This window comes from Meriones unguiculatus, chromosome 4, assembly GCF_030254825.1.
Source record: "Meriones unguiculatus strain TT.TT164.6M chromosome 4, Bangor_MerUng_6.1, whole genome shotgun sequence".
NCBI lineage: Eukaryota > Metazoa > Chordata > Mammalia > Rodentia > Muridae > Meriones > Meriones unguiculatus.
Window position 1 is genome coordinate 73,147,566 of NC_083352.1, and position 16,075 is coordinate 73,163,640.

At 42.2% G+C, this 16,075-nt stretch overlaps 1 protein-coding gene across 2 annotated transcripts in view; it reads right to left on the reverse strand.

Annotated features, from left to right (window-relative positions):
- Positions 1–5: 5 nt before the first annotated feature.
- The window catches only part of Dlgap5 (DLG associated protein 5), a 38,988-nt gene continuing 22,918 nt past the window's right edge, over positions 6–16,075 (reverse strand). For both annotated transcript variants that reach the window (XM_021650850.2, XM_021650849.2), the window contains exons 13-17: positions 14,378–14,467; positions 10,470–10,689; positions 7,695–7,875; positions 4,858–4,918; positions 6–2,345 (exon numbers count right to left, since the gene is read on the reverse strand). In XM_021650850.2, coding sequence (XP_021506525.1) covers positions 2,205–2,345; positions 4,858–4,918; positions 7,695–7,875; positions 10,470–10,689; positions 14,378–14,467 — 693 coding nt within the window. In that variant the 3' untranslated portion in view covers positions 6–2,204. The remainder of the gene's footprint in view (positions 2,346–4,857; positions 4,919–7,694; positions 7,876–10,469; positions 10,690–14,377; positions 14,468–16,075) is intronic.

The following is a 16,075-nucleotide window of genomic DNA, read 5'->3' on the forward strand; positions in this document are numbered from 1 at the left end:
TATGTGCAGCTGTTTCTTGGAGCTGGAGTTACAGGTGGTAGTAAGCCGCCTGTCTATGATGCTGGGAACCAGACTCAGGTCCTCTGCAAGAGTAGTTCCTACTCTTAACTGCTGTGCCCTTGCTCCTGCCCTTTTGACTTCTGAGAGGGGATGGTGTGGAGTTGTCCACTCAGGCCTTGGATTTGCGGTCAGGCCCATCGATGCCTGCTTCGTTTGCCTGTCTTTCTATGCTTTTCTTGGAGCAGTGTAAGTAAAGAAAAACATGTAATCTTTACAAACCATCCCGAAATACACTGAGAAGAGTGGAGACAGTTCCCCAGCAGACCCTCATTGCTGGCAACTGGGATGCCAGTTACTGAGCACTCATTGTTGGGTGGTTCCAGGTGAAACCAGACTTATGCACTTATGCATCCTAGGTTCAGCCCAATTCAGCCACAGGAGATGTGAGGCTGCTGCCAGCACTGAGTCTGCACACTGTCTTGCACATGGTGACATGCAATGTAGGCTTTGTTCTACACAACAGGGAGCAGGCTGCTCACACCAGCACCACTGCAATCAATCTCAGGCTCGGTTTAAAGGGCAGTCATGGACACAGTCCTGAAATCTGGTGTGTAGGCTGTTTTAAACCGTTTTTCTTTTAAAGCCACAGGTCACTGCCTTCAAATCAGTATTCAATGCCAATGCGACTTTGTGTCTTGGTTTTTATGTACACCTTTTCATACCTAACCTTTCTAACTTTGCTATCAGCAAGCTCACAGATTAGGAAAATGTCAGAATTCTCCTTGTTCTACAATATTATCTCCTCTAATACTTTAAACTGGTGAATGCCACAAGCTAGCATCTCAGGAAAAACAGAAATCAAGAGGTGTGCAAAAGCAAGCGCTTTCAATCAACACCTGAACATGCAGAGAGCTGGGTATCTCCTTCCCCCATGTAGATTCCAGGCATCAGCCTCACGTCAGCAGGCTTGGTTCCTTACCCATCAAACAACCTCACCACCCATAACTTTCCATCACTCACTACTGGGCCATTCAATCAGTCTTCATCTTTTGGAAAGGGAAGGCAGTCTACGAATATTTTCTTATGCAAACACCTTATGTAACGTTCCAATAAATTGCTTGGGCTTCATAATAAATACCGTCTTTCCCCAAAGCCAAACACATCTACTTCTGACATCAAAAGCAGATTGAGAGCTGGGCACAGTGAGGCGAGCCTGTAATTCTAGCACTCTGGGAAGGCAGAGGCAGGCAGATTTCTGTGAGTTCAAGGCCAGCCTGGCCTACAAAGTGAGTCCAGGACAGCCAAGGCCACATAGAGAAACCCTGTCTCAAAACAAAAACAAAAAAGCAGACTGAGGTTTCTCTTGAAAATGCCTAATCCTAAACCTACAAGATTCTTACTATTGTGCTGAATGTCTTCTTCCAAAGCTCAGCTCATATTCAGACCAACAACACAGGGTCTGGCTAACAGGATTTGCTGCTGCGAGCTGTTGCTTGGAGCACTGCACTTTCTGTTTATCTTCTGCAGGGTGGGATATGTGTGTGAAGGAAGGGCTGGCACATGCTACACGAATGTGGTAGTTGGAGAACAACTCGTGGGTATGACGGCAAGTGCCTTTATCTTCTGAGCCGTCTCCCTTGTTTTACAATCACAGAGTTAAGGGTTTATAAAAGAAAAGGGCTGGAGTGATGACTGTTTTTAAGTGTGTACACTGCTCAGGACAGCCACCTGAGGCAGCACAAAATATCCTGTAATTTCAACATTTTTTTTTTAAAGACCTTCCCCAACAATCTTTTCAATTGTAGTTGGCTCTGTTAAAGGGAAAATTACCAGAGGCAGCAAGGATTGAAAAGTAACTGTAATAAATGGACTTCATGATCCAGAAAACTTTATCTAAAGGAATGTAGGAAATCAAAGCTATTTGATGTCAACAGATACAGGAGCCCAAATGAAAAAGTACAAAATGAGGGTGCAGATGCAAATACTCGCTTCACTTTTAACATTTTAAATAACCTGCAGCGCCTTTACAGTCTTACCCCTAAAGTGTGTCTTGATGAACACTGAACATTAAAACATTGTGTGATACAATATAAACAGACAAACAGAAGTGAATACCAGTGCATAGCTCTAAAATTTCCAGCAGCTTAAGAACACATCGGAAAATTAAGGATGTGAAGTAAAAGCTGTGTAGAATTATCTTTAAATTAAGAGTCCTCCTGGTGTTCTTTACTTTGGGGTCTTAGAGGTGAGAAGACGATGAGGTCATCACCAAAGGAGAAGAGTCGGGCGTGCTCTTGCTGTCTGGTCTCCTCCTGCCGGCAGGGGCTGGTGCAGCTTGGGGCTGGCTAAAGAACACATTCAGAGAAGTCACTGAATCCACCATCTAGAGTTGCCCCGAAAAAATTCTCTACACTGTTAGTTAATTTAGTGCCGAAGAATAAGTAAGTTTCCCTATGTAACAATAAAATTATTATAACACAAGACCTACTGTAAACCTTTTTGTTTGTTTGGTTTTGGAGACAGGGTTTCTCTGTGTATCCTGTCCTGGACTTGCTCTGTAGACCAGGCTGGTCTTGAACAAAAGAGATTGCCTGCCTCTGTCTCCCTGGTACTAGGACTAACGGTGTGTGCCACCACAGCCTTTAATTAAAAGGCATACCATATACTTTTACTTAAAAAGATGACTAATATGTAAATGGACTTTGACAGCATATGTAGGATGGTTTCAGATTCCGCAAATCCTAAGCCATGTAAAGCACTCAGCGGTCTTCTACCTACTGGGATCTTTTTACCTTCCCCAGCTAAGCCCTATTTCAGTTTCAAATGATGCTGTTTGAAAAGCACTAATCTGGGCCTAAACAGAGAGCTGCTTATGTACCTCATGTTTACTATTTATGGAAATGGAAAAAAATCTTAGACAAGTATAAAGTACTAAGACCCAATAAGACAATATAACTGGAAAGCACCTATGATCATATTACAAAATAATTTTCAGATTTACTTATATATTTAAAATCAATCATTCAGAGATGAGACCTAAGAATAGGATTAAATCAGGTTTGATACACAAATTAGCCTTACATTGTTGAAGTCTCTAACCTAAATTCCAGTTTATGAGTAAAGAAAATTGAGACTAAGAAAAATGTTCATAGCAGAACATTTTTGCTCCAGACACACAGGGCAGCCTGGAGCCTGACCACAAAGACAGTACATGTGCAAGGTTCACAAAAGCAGAGAAAAAAATCCTTTAGGAAATAGTTGCTTATAGAATACAAGCATCTGCTGCTCCTTAATTCTCTCATTGCTTTAATGGATTGCTTGTTTCTAGTGAATGCATGCAAGGGCATATACATAAGAGTATATGCACAAGAGCAGAGAGGTCACAGAACAGCTTGCGGGGACGGCTTCAGTCCTTCTACACTCTGATTCTGAGGAGTGAAGTTAGGTAGTCAGGCTTGCTCAAGTGCCTCTACCTACTAAGTCATCTTGCCAGCCCTGTGAATGTCTTATATTCCAGTATTCAGGACTAGCAAACGAAAGTCATTTCCTGATTCACTGCAGCAGCTGGTCCTGCAGTCTTTCATGACAAGTCAGTAAGCTGCGTGAGACTCACCGGAAAAACCAGGTGACAAGGTCCTGTTCCAGATCATTGAAATGAGACTATCTAGAGATTGGATAAAGCCGCAACTATCAACCCAATAGGAAAACAGATTTCTGAAATGATGGTATATTTTGCAAATATAATAATTTCACACTGTACTCTTAGTAAGAGATTAAGTATGTGTGTGTGTGTGTGTGTGTGTGTGTGTGTTATGCCTATATACCCATGTCTGCATTAAACTAATATGGGAGGGAACTTTTACAAGAAGACGTCAGAAGTGCTAACTAATGTTTAAACTAAATTTTCAAGGAAGACATTACTAAAAGTAAAGTCTGGGGAGCTTAAAAATAAAATAGCAAAAGCCTGATGGTGGTGGTACATGCCTTTAAGCAGGGGGATCTCTGTGAGGTGGAGGCCATCCTGGTCTACAGATTCAGATTGAGTTCCAGAACTGTCAGGGCTACAGAGAAATCCGGTCTCGAAAAAACAAACAGCAACAACAGAAAATCTAAAGAACACCCTGAGCCCCACCAGCTTGCTTCACAGCACCTGCACAGACCATAGAGAGCACAGGAATGGAGACAAGCTCCTCAGCAAGCATCCACACTCAGCTCAAAGCCTGGCAAATTTTTTGTGAAGAGAAAATAAATTCTAAGAGCAAACTGGACCTGGTAGCTTCCAAGGATGCTGGGGAAAGAAGGTTGCAGTTCAAGATTTGCCAGGTCTATACAGTCATAGAAGGAAGATATAATACGCCGTATAGCTATGATATCAAGTTTGGTTAAAAAAAAAAAAAAATAGAGGCCAGGGCAAGAGAAGGTTAAGAGCACTGGCTGCTCCTCCAGAGAACCCAAGTTTGATTCCCAGGAGCCACAACCTTCGGTAACTCCAGGTCCAGGAGACTTGACACCCATTTCTGGCTCCAACAGGTACTACATGCACATGGTGATTGATACACATGCAGGCAAAATGTTCATATACATAAAATAATTCTAAAAAAAATTTTCAAAAGAGGCCAAAGATCACTGATTCTTCCTCTTGTTCACTACTTCTGTATTCATCTTGATGTGGCTTGAAGAATCCAAAGAGGGTATGGTTTCAAACAACCCAAGGGCCATTCAAATGAGAATGATGACTGCATGACTCACTTAGACTTAGACTTCCAACAGAAATTGTTATTTTTTCTGAGTGTCTCCATTAAATGTCTGGCAAAGGCAGATGACACCCTTGGCTACCTACCAACACCTTGGACTTACACGGTCTATGTCACTTGGATCTTGTTCTCTAGGACATGGAGTGTCTTCTACACGACTGCACCTGAAACAAACAGTGGCATTATACACAAATAAACACATCACAGCCACTGACTTTTGCTCTGAGCCCATCCTTCACGGAGTCTGCTAGTTTGCATAATGGGGTCAGACACAGAGCCTGGCCCAGGAGCCTGTCTGATCTGTACAGACTGGACAGGTATTGTATGATGGCCATGCTGACGGTGTACTCTTTCCATGGAAGTTCCCAGGACCCTTTCCATGCCGATCACTCAAGCTAATATGGCTCCACCTGCAACATGAGCCTTAGCCAGAGCCGCATAGCTAGGAAAAGGTGGAGAGGAGGCTGCTTCTGAAGCAGAACACCTCTATTTGTGCACCAAGTTTGGTTTTTTGTGTAACAGTCTTGCTATGTAACCCACGCTGGTTTGTCAGTGTTCCTGCTTCAGCTTCCCAAGTGCTGGGACTACAGCTGTGCCACCATGCCTCCAAGTTGGCTATGTTTACCTGATAGTATAATTCAATATTTTAATCATAAATTACGGAGAGACCAGATCTGGACATGTATGTACCCACACACATACAGACACAATAGACATAAATAAAAATGTAATTGAACAACAAAGTACAGGGCTGACAGAGTACTTGCCTAGCATGTATGAGGCTCTGTGTCCAGTTTTAGGACTACCAAAACACCAAATCCAAGAGAATGCCACAGCCAAACTCATTCTTTTGTATGTTAATAAAAGACAAATTAAGAAAATTTATCTTTCATAATCTCTTCAGGGATCCACAAGATGGTTCCTAGGTAAAGGAGCCTGCCAACAAGCCTGATGACCTGAGTTCAACCCCTGGAACTCACATGAAAGCTGTCCTCTGGTGCCCACACATGCCAGGGAATGCATGCGTGAATCTACACTTTCAAAGCAAATAAACTGAATAAACTGAACGCTAATTTCAATCTCTTCAAAGTCTGTGTTAAAATATGCTCTTCCAGAGAAGAGATGGAGTCTGCTGTTCTTACAGAGGAAGAGAGTTTTGTTCCCCTGCTACTCAGCTTACAATTGCCTATAACTCAGGCTCCAGGAAATCTGAAGTCCTCCTCTGGTCCCTGCGGGTACCCACACATGTAGCACACAAAATTACACAGCCCCTACAGGTACTCACAAACATTATATATATATATACACATACATATATACATACATTATATATATACATACATATATACATACATTTTATATATATATGTAATATGCAATATATAGATATTGCTCTCTTCTCCACTTTTATGTTGTTTCTAGGGACTGAACCAGGCTTGCAGAACAAGTGCCTTTACCCACTGAGCTATCTTGCTAGCTCCAAATTATCATTTTGGGGAACAAGTACTTATAATATGACTCAAACACTATTACAGATCTTCCTAATATAGATAATAAATTATAAACTATAGAAAGTAGCATGATAATAAATTGGTATATTACAAAACACAGATTTTTATAATACGAAAAGTATTTTTGTAGCCCTGAAGGATAAAAATGCCCAGGTGGATCTCTGTGAGTTCAAGGACAGTCTGGTCTACAAAGTAAGTCCAGGAAACCAGGGCTTCACGGGGGGGGGGGGGGGGGGGGAGAGAAAGACATTCAAAATAGTTAAAAACTTTCATGTGCTTCATGGAGCCTGCCTCTCCACCCCCAACCCCATTCCCTCCCACAGCCTTATGTATTTACTGTTTGTTGTTGTTTTTTCCAGTGAGGAGCGCTCAACACTTTCCAAACTTCAGATTAGTAAAAAGCCCAACATCTTATTTAGACATCAGATACAATTTTATTTCCTACTTGTTTCAAGTTCTTTTCCCCTATCATATGCGCTGCATATTTATTTATAAACCACTTATAAGGACAGCTTGGGTTATTTTGATGCATTGTATGAAGAATTGATCAACTGAGCAATTCTAAGATGAATTTCATTAAGACACCACTTCACTTTTCTCACGCAGGACCTGACGTGGCTGTTGTAAGGGATGCTACTAGTCAATAACCTGAAACGATGTCTAGGTTGTCTGCACTCACTGGCTACTTTCTATAAAGACGAGCACAGAAGTATGTGCCTCTTAACCACCCAAAAGCAGCAGAGCGCTCCACTTCTGGAGCGGAGGAAAGTGAAGCTGAGCAAATTAATCTGCCCCAAATTTTCCCAGCTGGTAAGTCATGTGGTTGGTTTTGAGCTCAGGTTTGCTAAGCACCAGAGGACACCATACTGTTCTTTTTCTCCCGTGTATTGCACAATGCACTTTTGCCAATCTAAAACTGACCAACTTCAACCTTTCTATTTTCTTTTGTTTTAAGAGAGGCTATGTGGCTAAGGCTGGTCTCAAACTCCTGATTAGATAATCCTTCCACCTCAGTCTCCTAAAAGGCTATGACTACAACCACCATACTTGGTTCCAACCTAAAATCTTTTTTTTTTAGATTTATTTATTTTTAATGCATTGGTGTTTTGCCTCCATGTATGTCTATGTACGGGCGTAAGATCCCTAGAGTAGGAGTTACAGATGACCATGCGGATGACTGGGAATTGAACCCAGCTCCTCTGGAAGAACAGCCTGTGCTCTTAACCACTGAGCTATCTCTCCAACCCCCCAACCTGAAATCTTAAATCTGTTTCCTCACTTAGGAAAGAGCAAGTCTTGCCTACATGCTATGGAATCATATGTGAAATTTAATTAGAAACATATGGCTGTCACATTTTACCACCTAAGGCATATGAAATGATAGTTCATATCAACACGATTAAACTCATAATGCACATTAGAGAAATACCTGCTTTCAAGAGTATCTGAAAACAACGTCTTATCAACATGTTCACTTTCGCTGCTCTGATCAGGCTTCTCCAGTGACATCCTTTGTCTTAGAAGGTCCCCTGCAGCCCTGCTCTCAGGCACAACTCTGTTGGCAGAATTAAGTGTTCCAAATCTTTGAGAACGACGCTCAGAAGAAAGTACTAGAAAAAGAAAAAATAACCTCCATAGCAAAAGTCCTTTTGTTCACTTTTTATTCAGAAAGGCAGTGCAAATCCTACTAATTAGGACTTCTCTCATCAACATTTGTTAAAGTCAAGTGTCAAGGACATTTTGTATAAGAGAATTAACACGTTGGACTATGCAGGCAGTACTTTGGGGCTGAAGATGGTTCGGCAGTTAAGAGCACTAGCTGCTCTTCTAAAGGAACCAGGTTTGGTTCCCAGGGCCTCATGGTGTTGCACAACAGCTGTTACTCCAGGTCCTAGGGATATGACGCCCTTTTCTGGCTTCCAGAGCCAGACACACATTGTACAGATAAACATGCAGGTAAAGCATCCATCTACATAAAATAAAACATTAAAACTTAAAAACAACATAAAAAGAGGTGCAACTATGACAATAAAAGACAATAGTAAGAATATTTTAGAAGATACAATGTAAATTAGCAAGTGAGCTATTCCTTAGATACCCAGAAATAAATGTTTGGGACGAGAGCGAAAACACAGCGGCAAGGTGACACATGTCTTTAATCCCAGCACTGGGAAGGAAAAGGTAGGAGGATCTCTCTGAGGTCGAAGCCAGCCTGGTCTACATATCAAGTTCTAGGACAGCAAGGGCTACATAGAAAAACCCTGTCTCAAAAACAAAACAAGACAAAACCAAACAAATAAAATCCCCCCCCAAAGCAAAAAACCAAACCCAGTTTGAATAAGAAGTTCCTTTGATCATTTAATCCAGAATAGTATTGATGAGATCTAGCTTGAGAATAACCAAAAAACAAAACAAACAAACAAAAACAAACAAACAAACAAAAAAACTGGAAAAGCTGGGAACTTTCCCCTAACTGCTAAGTGCAGAGTACACCCTCTTCCCTCTGCCCCACCTCCCCCGCCCCAGGACTCAAACCTCACAGACAGTCAGACAGTTGCTGAAAAAAACCCAAGGATATAGACATAGGCAGTCCTTGGCACATTCACACAGATGGTTGCTGGAAAAGCCCCCAAGGACACAGGTCAGGGCAAGCAATCCTTGGAGAAACTGCAAAGCAGGCAGCTTAACCCTGAGCAGGCTGGCCCATGCACATAGCTAGACCCAGGCTATCCACTGAAAAATTGCCCTGTTGCTATTTCCAAAGTGCCTATAAAAACCCTAAGCTTTTGTTCCTTGAGGTCACCTCTCCTTATGGTACGGGAGACCCCAACATGTTGGTTTCAATAAACATCTTGCTGTTTGCATCTGGTCTCCATGCCTTTCCTGGTAACGTACGACTCCCACGAGTCTTACAGTATTTCCTGGGACAGCTGAGACATGGGCTGTATCCTGCTGTAGAGGTTATCAGATACAGCTGAACATGAGTTAGTACATGGAAATAAGGGAACAAGTGAATATTTATAAATACATTCTTGAGCTACCGGCTTCCCCTCACATGGCACTGGAATGTCTGGTACCAGAATCACAGTCCTGGCAGGAAGTTAGAGAATGATCTCACTGAGAATGAGCAGCATACAGAACATCTGTACAGCGATGTGAAGTGGGGACTGGTGGCACAAGCCTGACGCCACCACCTCTTCAGAGGCCAGGCCAACAGGACTACAGCAAGTTCCAGGCCTGATGAGTTCAAGGACAGCCTGGGAAACTTAGCCAGGCCTTGTCTCAAAAGGGAATTTCAAAAAGGGTGGTTACAGTTCTAAGGACAAGTGCTTGCCTAGCATATGTAAAGCTGAGTTTGATCCCAAGGATCTCAAATGCAGTGAGGTACAAGTTTCCACAAAATAGCTCAGTTGCCTCCTCACCTCTGCTATGCAGAGGGGCTGCAGTCAGCTGCACAGCTGAGGGAAGTATGACAGCTCCAATTCCTTCTGCATCTTCATTCTAACCTAACTTGTCATGGAATCTTACAGACAGTGTGACTACATGGCTATAGACACTATGATATCACTTGGAAAAAACAAACATGATCTTAAAAGATAAATCATGCACAAACCAATATGACCACACCTCTCAAAATGAGATTTGCAGAGCTGGAGAGATGGCTCAGAGATTAAGAGCACTAAGAGCACTAGCTGGTCTTCCAAATGGCCCTAGTTCAATTCCCAGCAACCACATGGTGGCTCATAACCATATATAATGAGATCTGGTGCCCTCTTCTGGTGTTAGGAATACACGTAGGTAGAATAATGTATAAAAAAATAAAAAGAAAGAAAGAAAGAAAGAAAGAAAGAAAGAAAGAAAGAAAGAAAGAAAGAAAGAAAGAAAAGAGAACTTTTGCTGGGCAGTGGTGGCGCATAACTTTGATTCCAGCACTCAGAAGGCAGAGGCAGGCAAATCTCTGTGAGTTTGAGACCAGACTGGTCTACATAGTGAGTTCCAGGACAGCCAAAATTACACACAAAGAAACCCTGTTTCAAAAAACAAACAAAAAGAGAGAGAGATTTGCATATTGGTTTGCTAGCACAGAGTCTACTTGCTAGAAATCAGTGCACTTAAATCTTTTCATATGAAAATTATTTTTCACCTTTTACTCAAGCCCTCATTTGGCCCAAATATTTTCTCTTACATCTTAGCAAACACAAACCTGAAAATGATTTAACAGGACTCTCAATTCTGAAAAATCCAGCATCAAACACTATTTTGTCAACTTCCTTTGGTGTTTTCACAGTTGCCCCTTGGGTATGCTCTTCCTGCCTTAGTCTCTCTTTCATTGCATTTTTTATGGCAGCCAGACGGTTTCTAGCTGCTATTCGTCCATCATCATCCTGTTTTGCTTTCGTTGTTCTACCAGGCACAGTTTTTTTCTGCAAAGAGAAACAGTGGTAATTAAGGTGTGTTCATTACCATCCTTTTCCTGTTCCTTTGGTACTGAAGATTGAACCTACATAGCAGGAAATCTTTCTACCACTAAAGTGAGCTGCAAGCACTTTTGACTTGTTATTTTGAGACAGGGTCTCACTAAGCTGTCCCAGCTGGTTCTAAATGTGCACCCATTCTATCCTCAGGACCAGATGAAATTAAAGGCAGCATCATCCCAACAGGGTATCATCTTGTATGGTGGTTGATCCTCAGTTAGGAGAACTGTTTGGGCAGAACTGGATGTGGCCCTGCTGAAGGAGGGGTGATCTTGCTGGAGGAGGTATGTCACTGGGGGTGGGGGGCTCAAAATCATCCATGACCTGAGTTCCAAGGGACCCAACAGGCATGCATGTGGTTCATACACATACATGCAGGGAAAACATTCATAAGAGAGAGGTAGTGTCTGGGATCTGTACCCTGAGCACTTAGGAGGCCAGAGGAAGACTGCTATTGTGGACTTGGATGAGAGCTGGACTCAACACGTCTTAAAAACACCCAATGGCATGGCAACGGCATTCTTCTGAGACAGGAACCAGTTCAGGGAAAGGGTTTACTGAAGGTACTCTCAGACAATGATGAGCAGAACTTGAGCCGGAGCTGTAAGTGTTGTACATAATACAACCAAGAGGTAGGTTAAGATGCACAGGAGCAGGGACTAGGGGGACTGGACAGCTTTTAAGAGAGCTTACTGCTCTTTCAGAGGACTGAGTCTGGGGCCCAGCACCAACACTGGGCTGCTACTAGCAGCCTATAACTCCAGCTCCAGGGCATCCAACACCCTCTTCTGGCCTGAAAACCCACACACATAAACACATCTGGGATGGAGGGGGAGGGGAAGACTGCACAGGAATGGCTAGGCTGGGTTAGCCATTAGTGGTAAGGCATTTGCCTAGCATACATTAGGTCCCCAGTTCAATACTCTCCTATGCCAAAGACAAAAAACTAAATAAATAAATAAAACCCATGAAAAATATGTGTGAACAGAGAAAAGAGAGTTGAAGGGAACTCCGAATATTAAATATTTAAGGGATAATGCAAAACAAACTTGCAAACATGCAGCCTGGACTGTGGTAAGTGCACTAACCATGTCAAGAGAGAGGGCAACAACAAGATTAAAGTGCACACGTCACATCTCTAATAACTTCAGTAACTAATTGGGCAAAGAGTGACGAGACCGGTGAGGGACACACAGTAGAGACGTGCATGCTTTTCAGGGACCTGCGGCTGAGGCGGAGCTGAGAATGGGGGGGCGCAATCAGACAAGTGAGCAGGCAAGTTGGCTGCTTCAGTGTGATCAGGGTTAGATCCTGAACACTTTTAACCAGGGAGTAACAGAAAATAAAGCGGCATGACAAACTGAGAGAGCGCGGCGTGAGTTACAGGCTGTGTCAGTAAAGTAGAGGTAAAAGGTTAGTGTTATTCCATTAACAGCAGCCTTAAGGGCCTGGTGTACAGCTCAGACATAAAGCACTGGCCCAGGGTACATACTGCCCTGGGTGATCCCAGAACAGAAAGTTCTCCCAACTAGTAGACTGACACAAAGCAGCAGAGAGACATCTGGAGAGCACAGGCAGAATGGCAGCTCTTACAGGACAGAGCCTCCAGTACATTATTATTTTGAGAGCTAAACTCTCAAATAAATACTCCCAGGGTGTCAGGAGCAGTGGTATAAGCCTGTAATCCCAGTATCCTGGAAGCTGAGGCAGGAGGATTCCATGTTTGAGTTCAGGCTGGGACATCTTGTTGTGGATATAAACGTAGTTTTATTTTAATCCCAGGTGTGGGATGTGGGACTGATTCAGATGGTCCACAGCAGCAAACTATTTGTCTCGTGCAGTCTCTGAAAGAAGCTCTTTGCCAGCTGCAGACAGTTTAAATCTGAGAACTCTGGAGAGAGAATAAATGCCAGGGCCCAGAGGGTGTGGAGTAACTCCAAGAAAGAACAAGGCTGTTGCTGCTTGCTCCCTGCGGCTCCTGTTGCTGTTGATGCAGTGAGACAGAAGTTGGAGATCTCCTGAAAGGAGGATTGGACTGGCTCCAAGGAACCCTACTACCCTAACCAGCAGGAAGCAGCTAAGAGAACTGCACCCCCTCCCCCACTAACCGTTTCTCTCTCCTACCTGGTATTCGGATGTTGGAATGGATTGGGGTAGAGTAGAAAGAAAGATATAAGAAATGTATACAAGAGGTTTTTTTTTTTTTTTTTTTTTTTAAAGTACACCAACAATACCTACTGAGACCCATCTCAAAAAAAACAAATATCACGGTACTAGCCCCTTTTAGAAATAACATCCTTAACTATTATAGAATATTTGATATTTATTCAACCATCTAATCTTTTCTTTCAGATCCTTGCAGTGACATTTCTTTGGGATGAAACAATGAAGTTTCTTTTAATACTTTAACATTTCACACTCCTAACACAAAATTCAGAACAGTTCTGTTTGCCTAACACTTTACATACTATAAACCTGAGTTTATAAATTACGTGTACTTCGGAAATCAGAAGAAAACTGGCAATCTCACAAACCTCAAGAGTAAGATGGACTTTAAAACAAGGTCTTAAATTCACATACATATGTGAGTTTAAGTGTGAGAATTTGCAGGAACACAGGTGCCCCAGAGTCCAGGAGAGTATCAAAAGCTAGAGCTGGAGTGACAGGCCACAGTGAGCAAGCCTGTGCGTGTGCACAACAGTGCTTTTAACCCCAAAGCGGACTCTTAGCAAAGCATGCTTTATAGAAAATAGAAAACCTTATCAGCATAGTGACGGAACACAGAAACTATCATCCTGCAGTCTGTTCCATAGAAGCATGTAAACAGCGAGGAGGTGTATCCACCCCATAAGAGCATGGATTCTGCGGTAAGAAAGCCTAGAATGAAATCCTTGGGCAAATGATTACATCTTTTGTAATATTGGATTTTTTTTTCAGCCATAAATTGTGGACATAGCACCCCTCTAAATGGACTGCTTTAAAGTGTAAATTTGGAATTTAGCATAAACAAAGCACGAATTATCTAATACTATTGCAATTACAAACAAATACATAAATATAGGATGTTTGTTCTGTTTTTCTAAGACAGTGCTGTGTAGCCCTAGCCATCCTTGCTACATAGGACGCTTGCTACATGGCCCAGGCTGCCCTTGAATACATGGTAATCATTCTGTCCCAGCCTCAAGAGCTGGTATTGCAAGTACGCCATACACCAAGTGTCGGCAAAGGTGCAGGTCTCAGACTAAAACACCACCTGCCATCTACCTACTGTTTAGGAACATAAAAGTGACCTAGGCACCTCAATTCCATCACACATCTCTTATTTTCTTCTCTGTAGAAATAAACATCTTATATTTCATGTTGATGATATCCTTACTTTTCCGCCCAAAGGCAATCAAAATGTAATAAAGCAATATATTAAATTTAGCTTGTGAAACAAGAAACCCAGAGCAAAATATTTTCAAAGTTTACATGGTAAAGAACCAACACCTCCAAGTTGTCCTCTGCACCCCACATGTAATCCATGGCACAAACAGACTACCCCACCCAACTACCCACACAGATAAATATATTTTTGAAAGCAAAAACCAGAGAAGACTCCATGCTAGAAATCTGAGTAGAAAATGCACAAACCTACCCGGAGAACTTTTTTACTTGGATTGTCATCTTTCCATCCAGATTCCTCAAGTTTGATCAAGTTGTTGAATTTCTGATTTACATCATCTACCTGTTAATAAAAGCCCAAGTTCATACAATTAATGCTATGTTAAAATTGCTACTTTGTGACTTTAAAATGATTATGTTAAATGAACGGAAAATGACAACCCAAAGTCATGGATAGTTATTAAATTTAAAATCCTGTGTGTGGGGGTATATGTGCAGTTGGGTGATGAGAGAGCAAGCAAGAGCAAGCAAGCAAGCAAGAGAGAGCACACAACAGAGTCTCACGTCAACCCATGATGACCCACAACTTGCTATATAGTCCAAGAACATACTTGAACTCCCAATCCTCCTGCTCCACCTTCCAAATGCTGGGGTTATCTTGTTTTTACAGCAAATACTAATCATGTTGTTCTCAGCACTGCACACAAATCATACATGAACACATGCTGTGTGGTCCCAAAGTCACCATCTGAGTGTTTCCCGACATTCAGAGTATGTTTAGCTTTGCAGACAGCCACCAAACTGTCCTCTAGCCTGGGCCTCCCATTGGCATTGTTGTTCCCGCGTGCTGCTCGCTCACCAGTGCTCACTGTCAGTTTTGCACTTCTGCCATGCTAACAGGTGTCTGGTTGGCTGTCACTCTATTGCTTTAATTGCTAATTGCCTGGTGACATATGATGCTGAGCATCATTTCAGATGCTTACCATTCCAACAGTCACCATCTGTTTGCACTCTGGGCTAAGGCAGACCTTCAGGTCTTCCCCAAAATCTTTAAATTGGGTTGCTCATCTTCAGGAGTCCTTTCTCACTTTTTTAAGGGGGAGGAGGAATGGGGAGGAAACCCTCCAAATTCCAAATCCAGAGATGAGGAAGAAGGTACCAAGCACTTGCCTGGCAGAGGGAAGGCCTCAGCTTAGGTCCTCAGCATGACACCAGAGAGGGGAAGACCCCCAGATAAAATGTCAAGGTATTACACATAATCTATGTTTATCCTTCGGTACAGTTGAAACCATATGTATATTCTTTATAATTCTGAATACAATTCTGAAGGTAAATTCTATAGAATTACTTTTCCAGGGTAATGGGAGTAAAGGTGAATGCTGCCACACACAAATGATCTGTTTGCTTTTTTCTTCCTTCAAGATTAATTTTATTTTAAGTATATATGTTATGTGTGTATGCCTGAGTATACATATGTCATCCATGTGAGTATGGGTGGCCATAAGTGGGAGTAGGATCCATGGCACCAGACTTATAAACTTGTAAACTGTCTGATGTGGGTGCTTGGAACAGCAAGAAGAGCAAGTGTTCTTAATTGCTGAGCTATGTCTTCAGCTCCATATATACGTATATATACATACATACATATGTATGTATGTATATGTATATATGTGAATATGTGTATATATAGTTTGTTTGTACATGTATATGTGTACATATGTATATATACACGTTTATATATGTATACATACATATATAGTTTTTTGTTTTTCGAGACAGGGTTTCTCTGGGTAGCTCTGGTTGTCCTGGAACTTGCTCTGTAGACCAGGCTGACCTTGAACTTGGAGACTCTGCTGCCTCTGCCTGGGCTTACAGGCATGCATCACCGTGCCTGTTCTGCTTGAGCCTCTTGGTCATTTCTGGCTACAACAGGGATTCAGTCACTGCACTA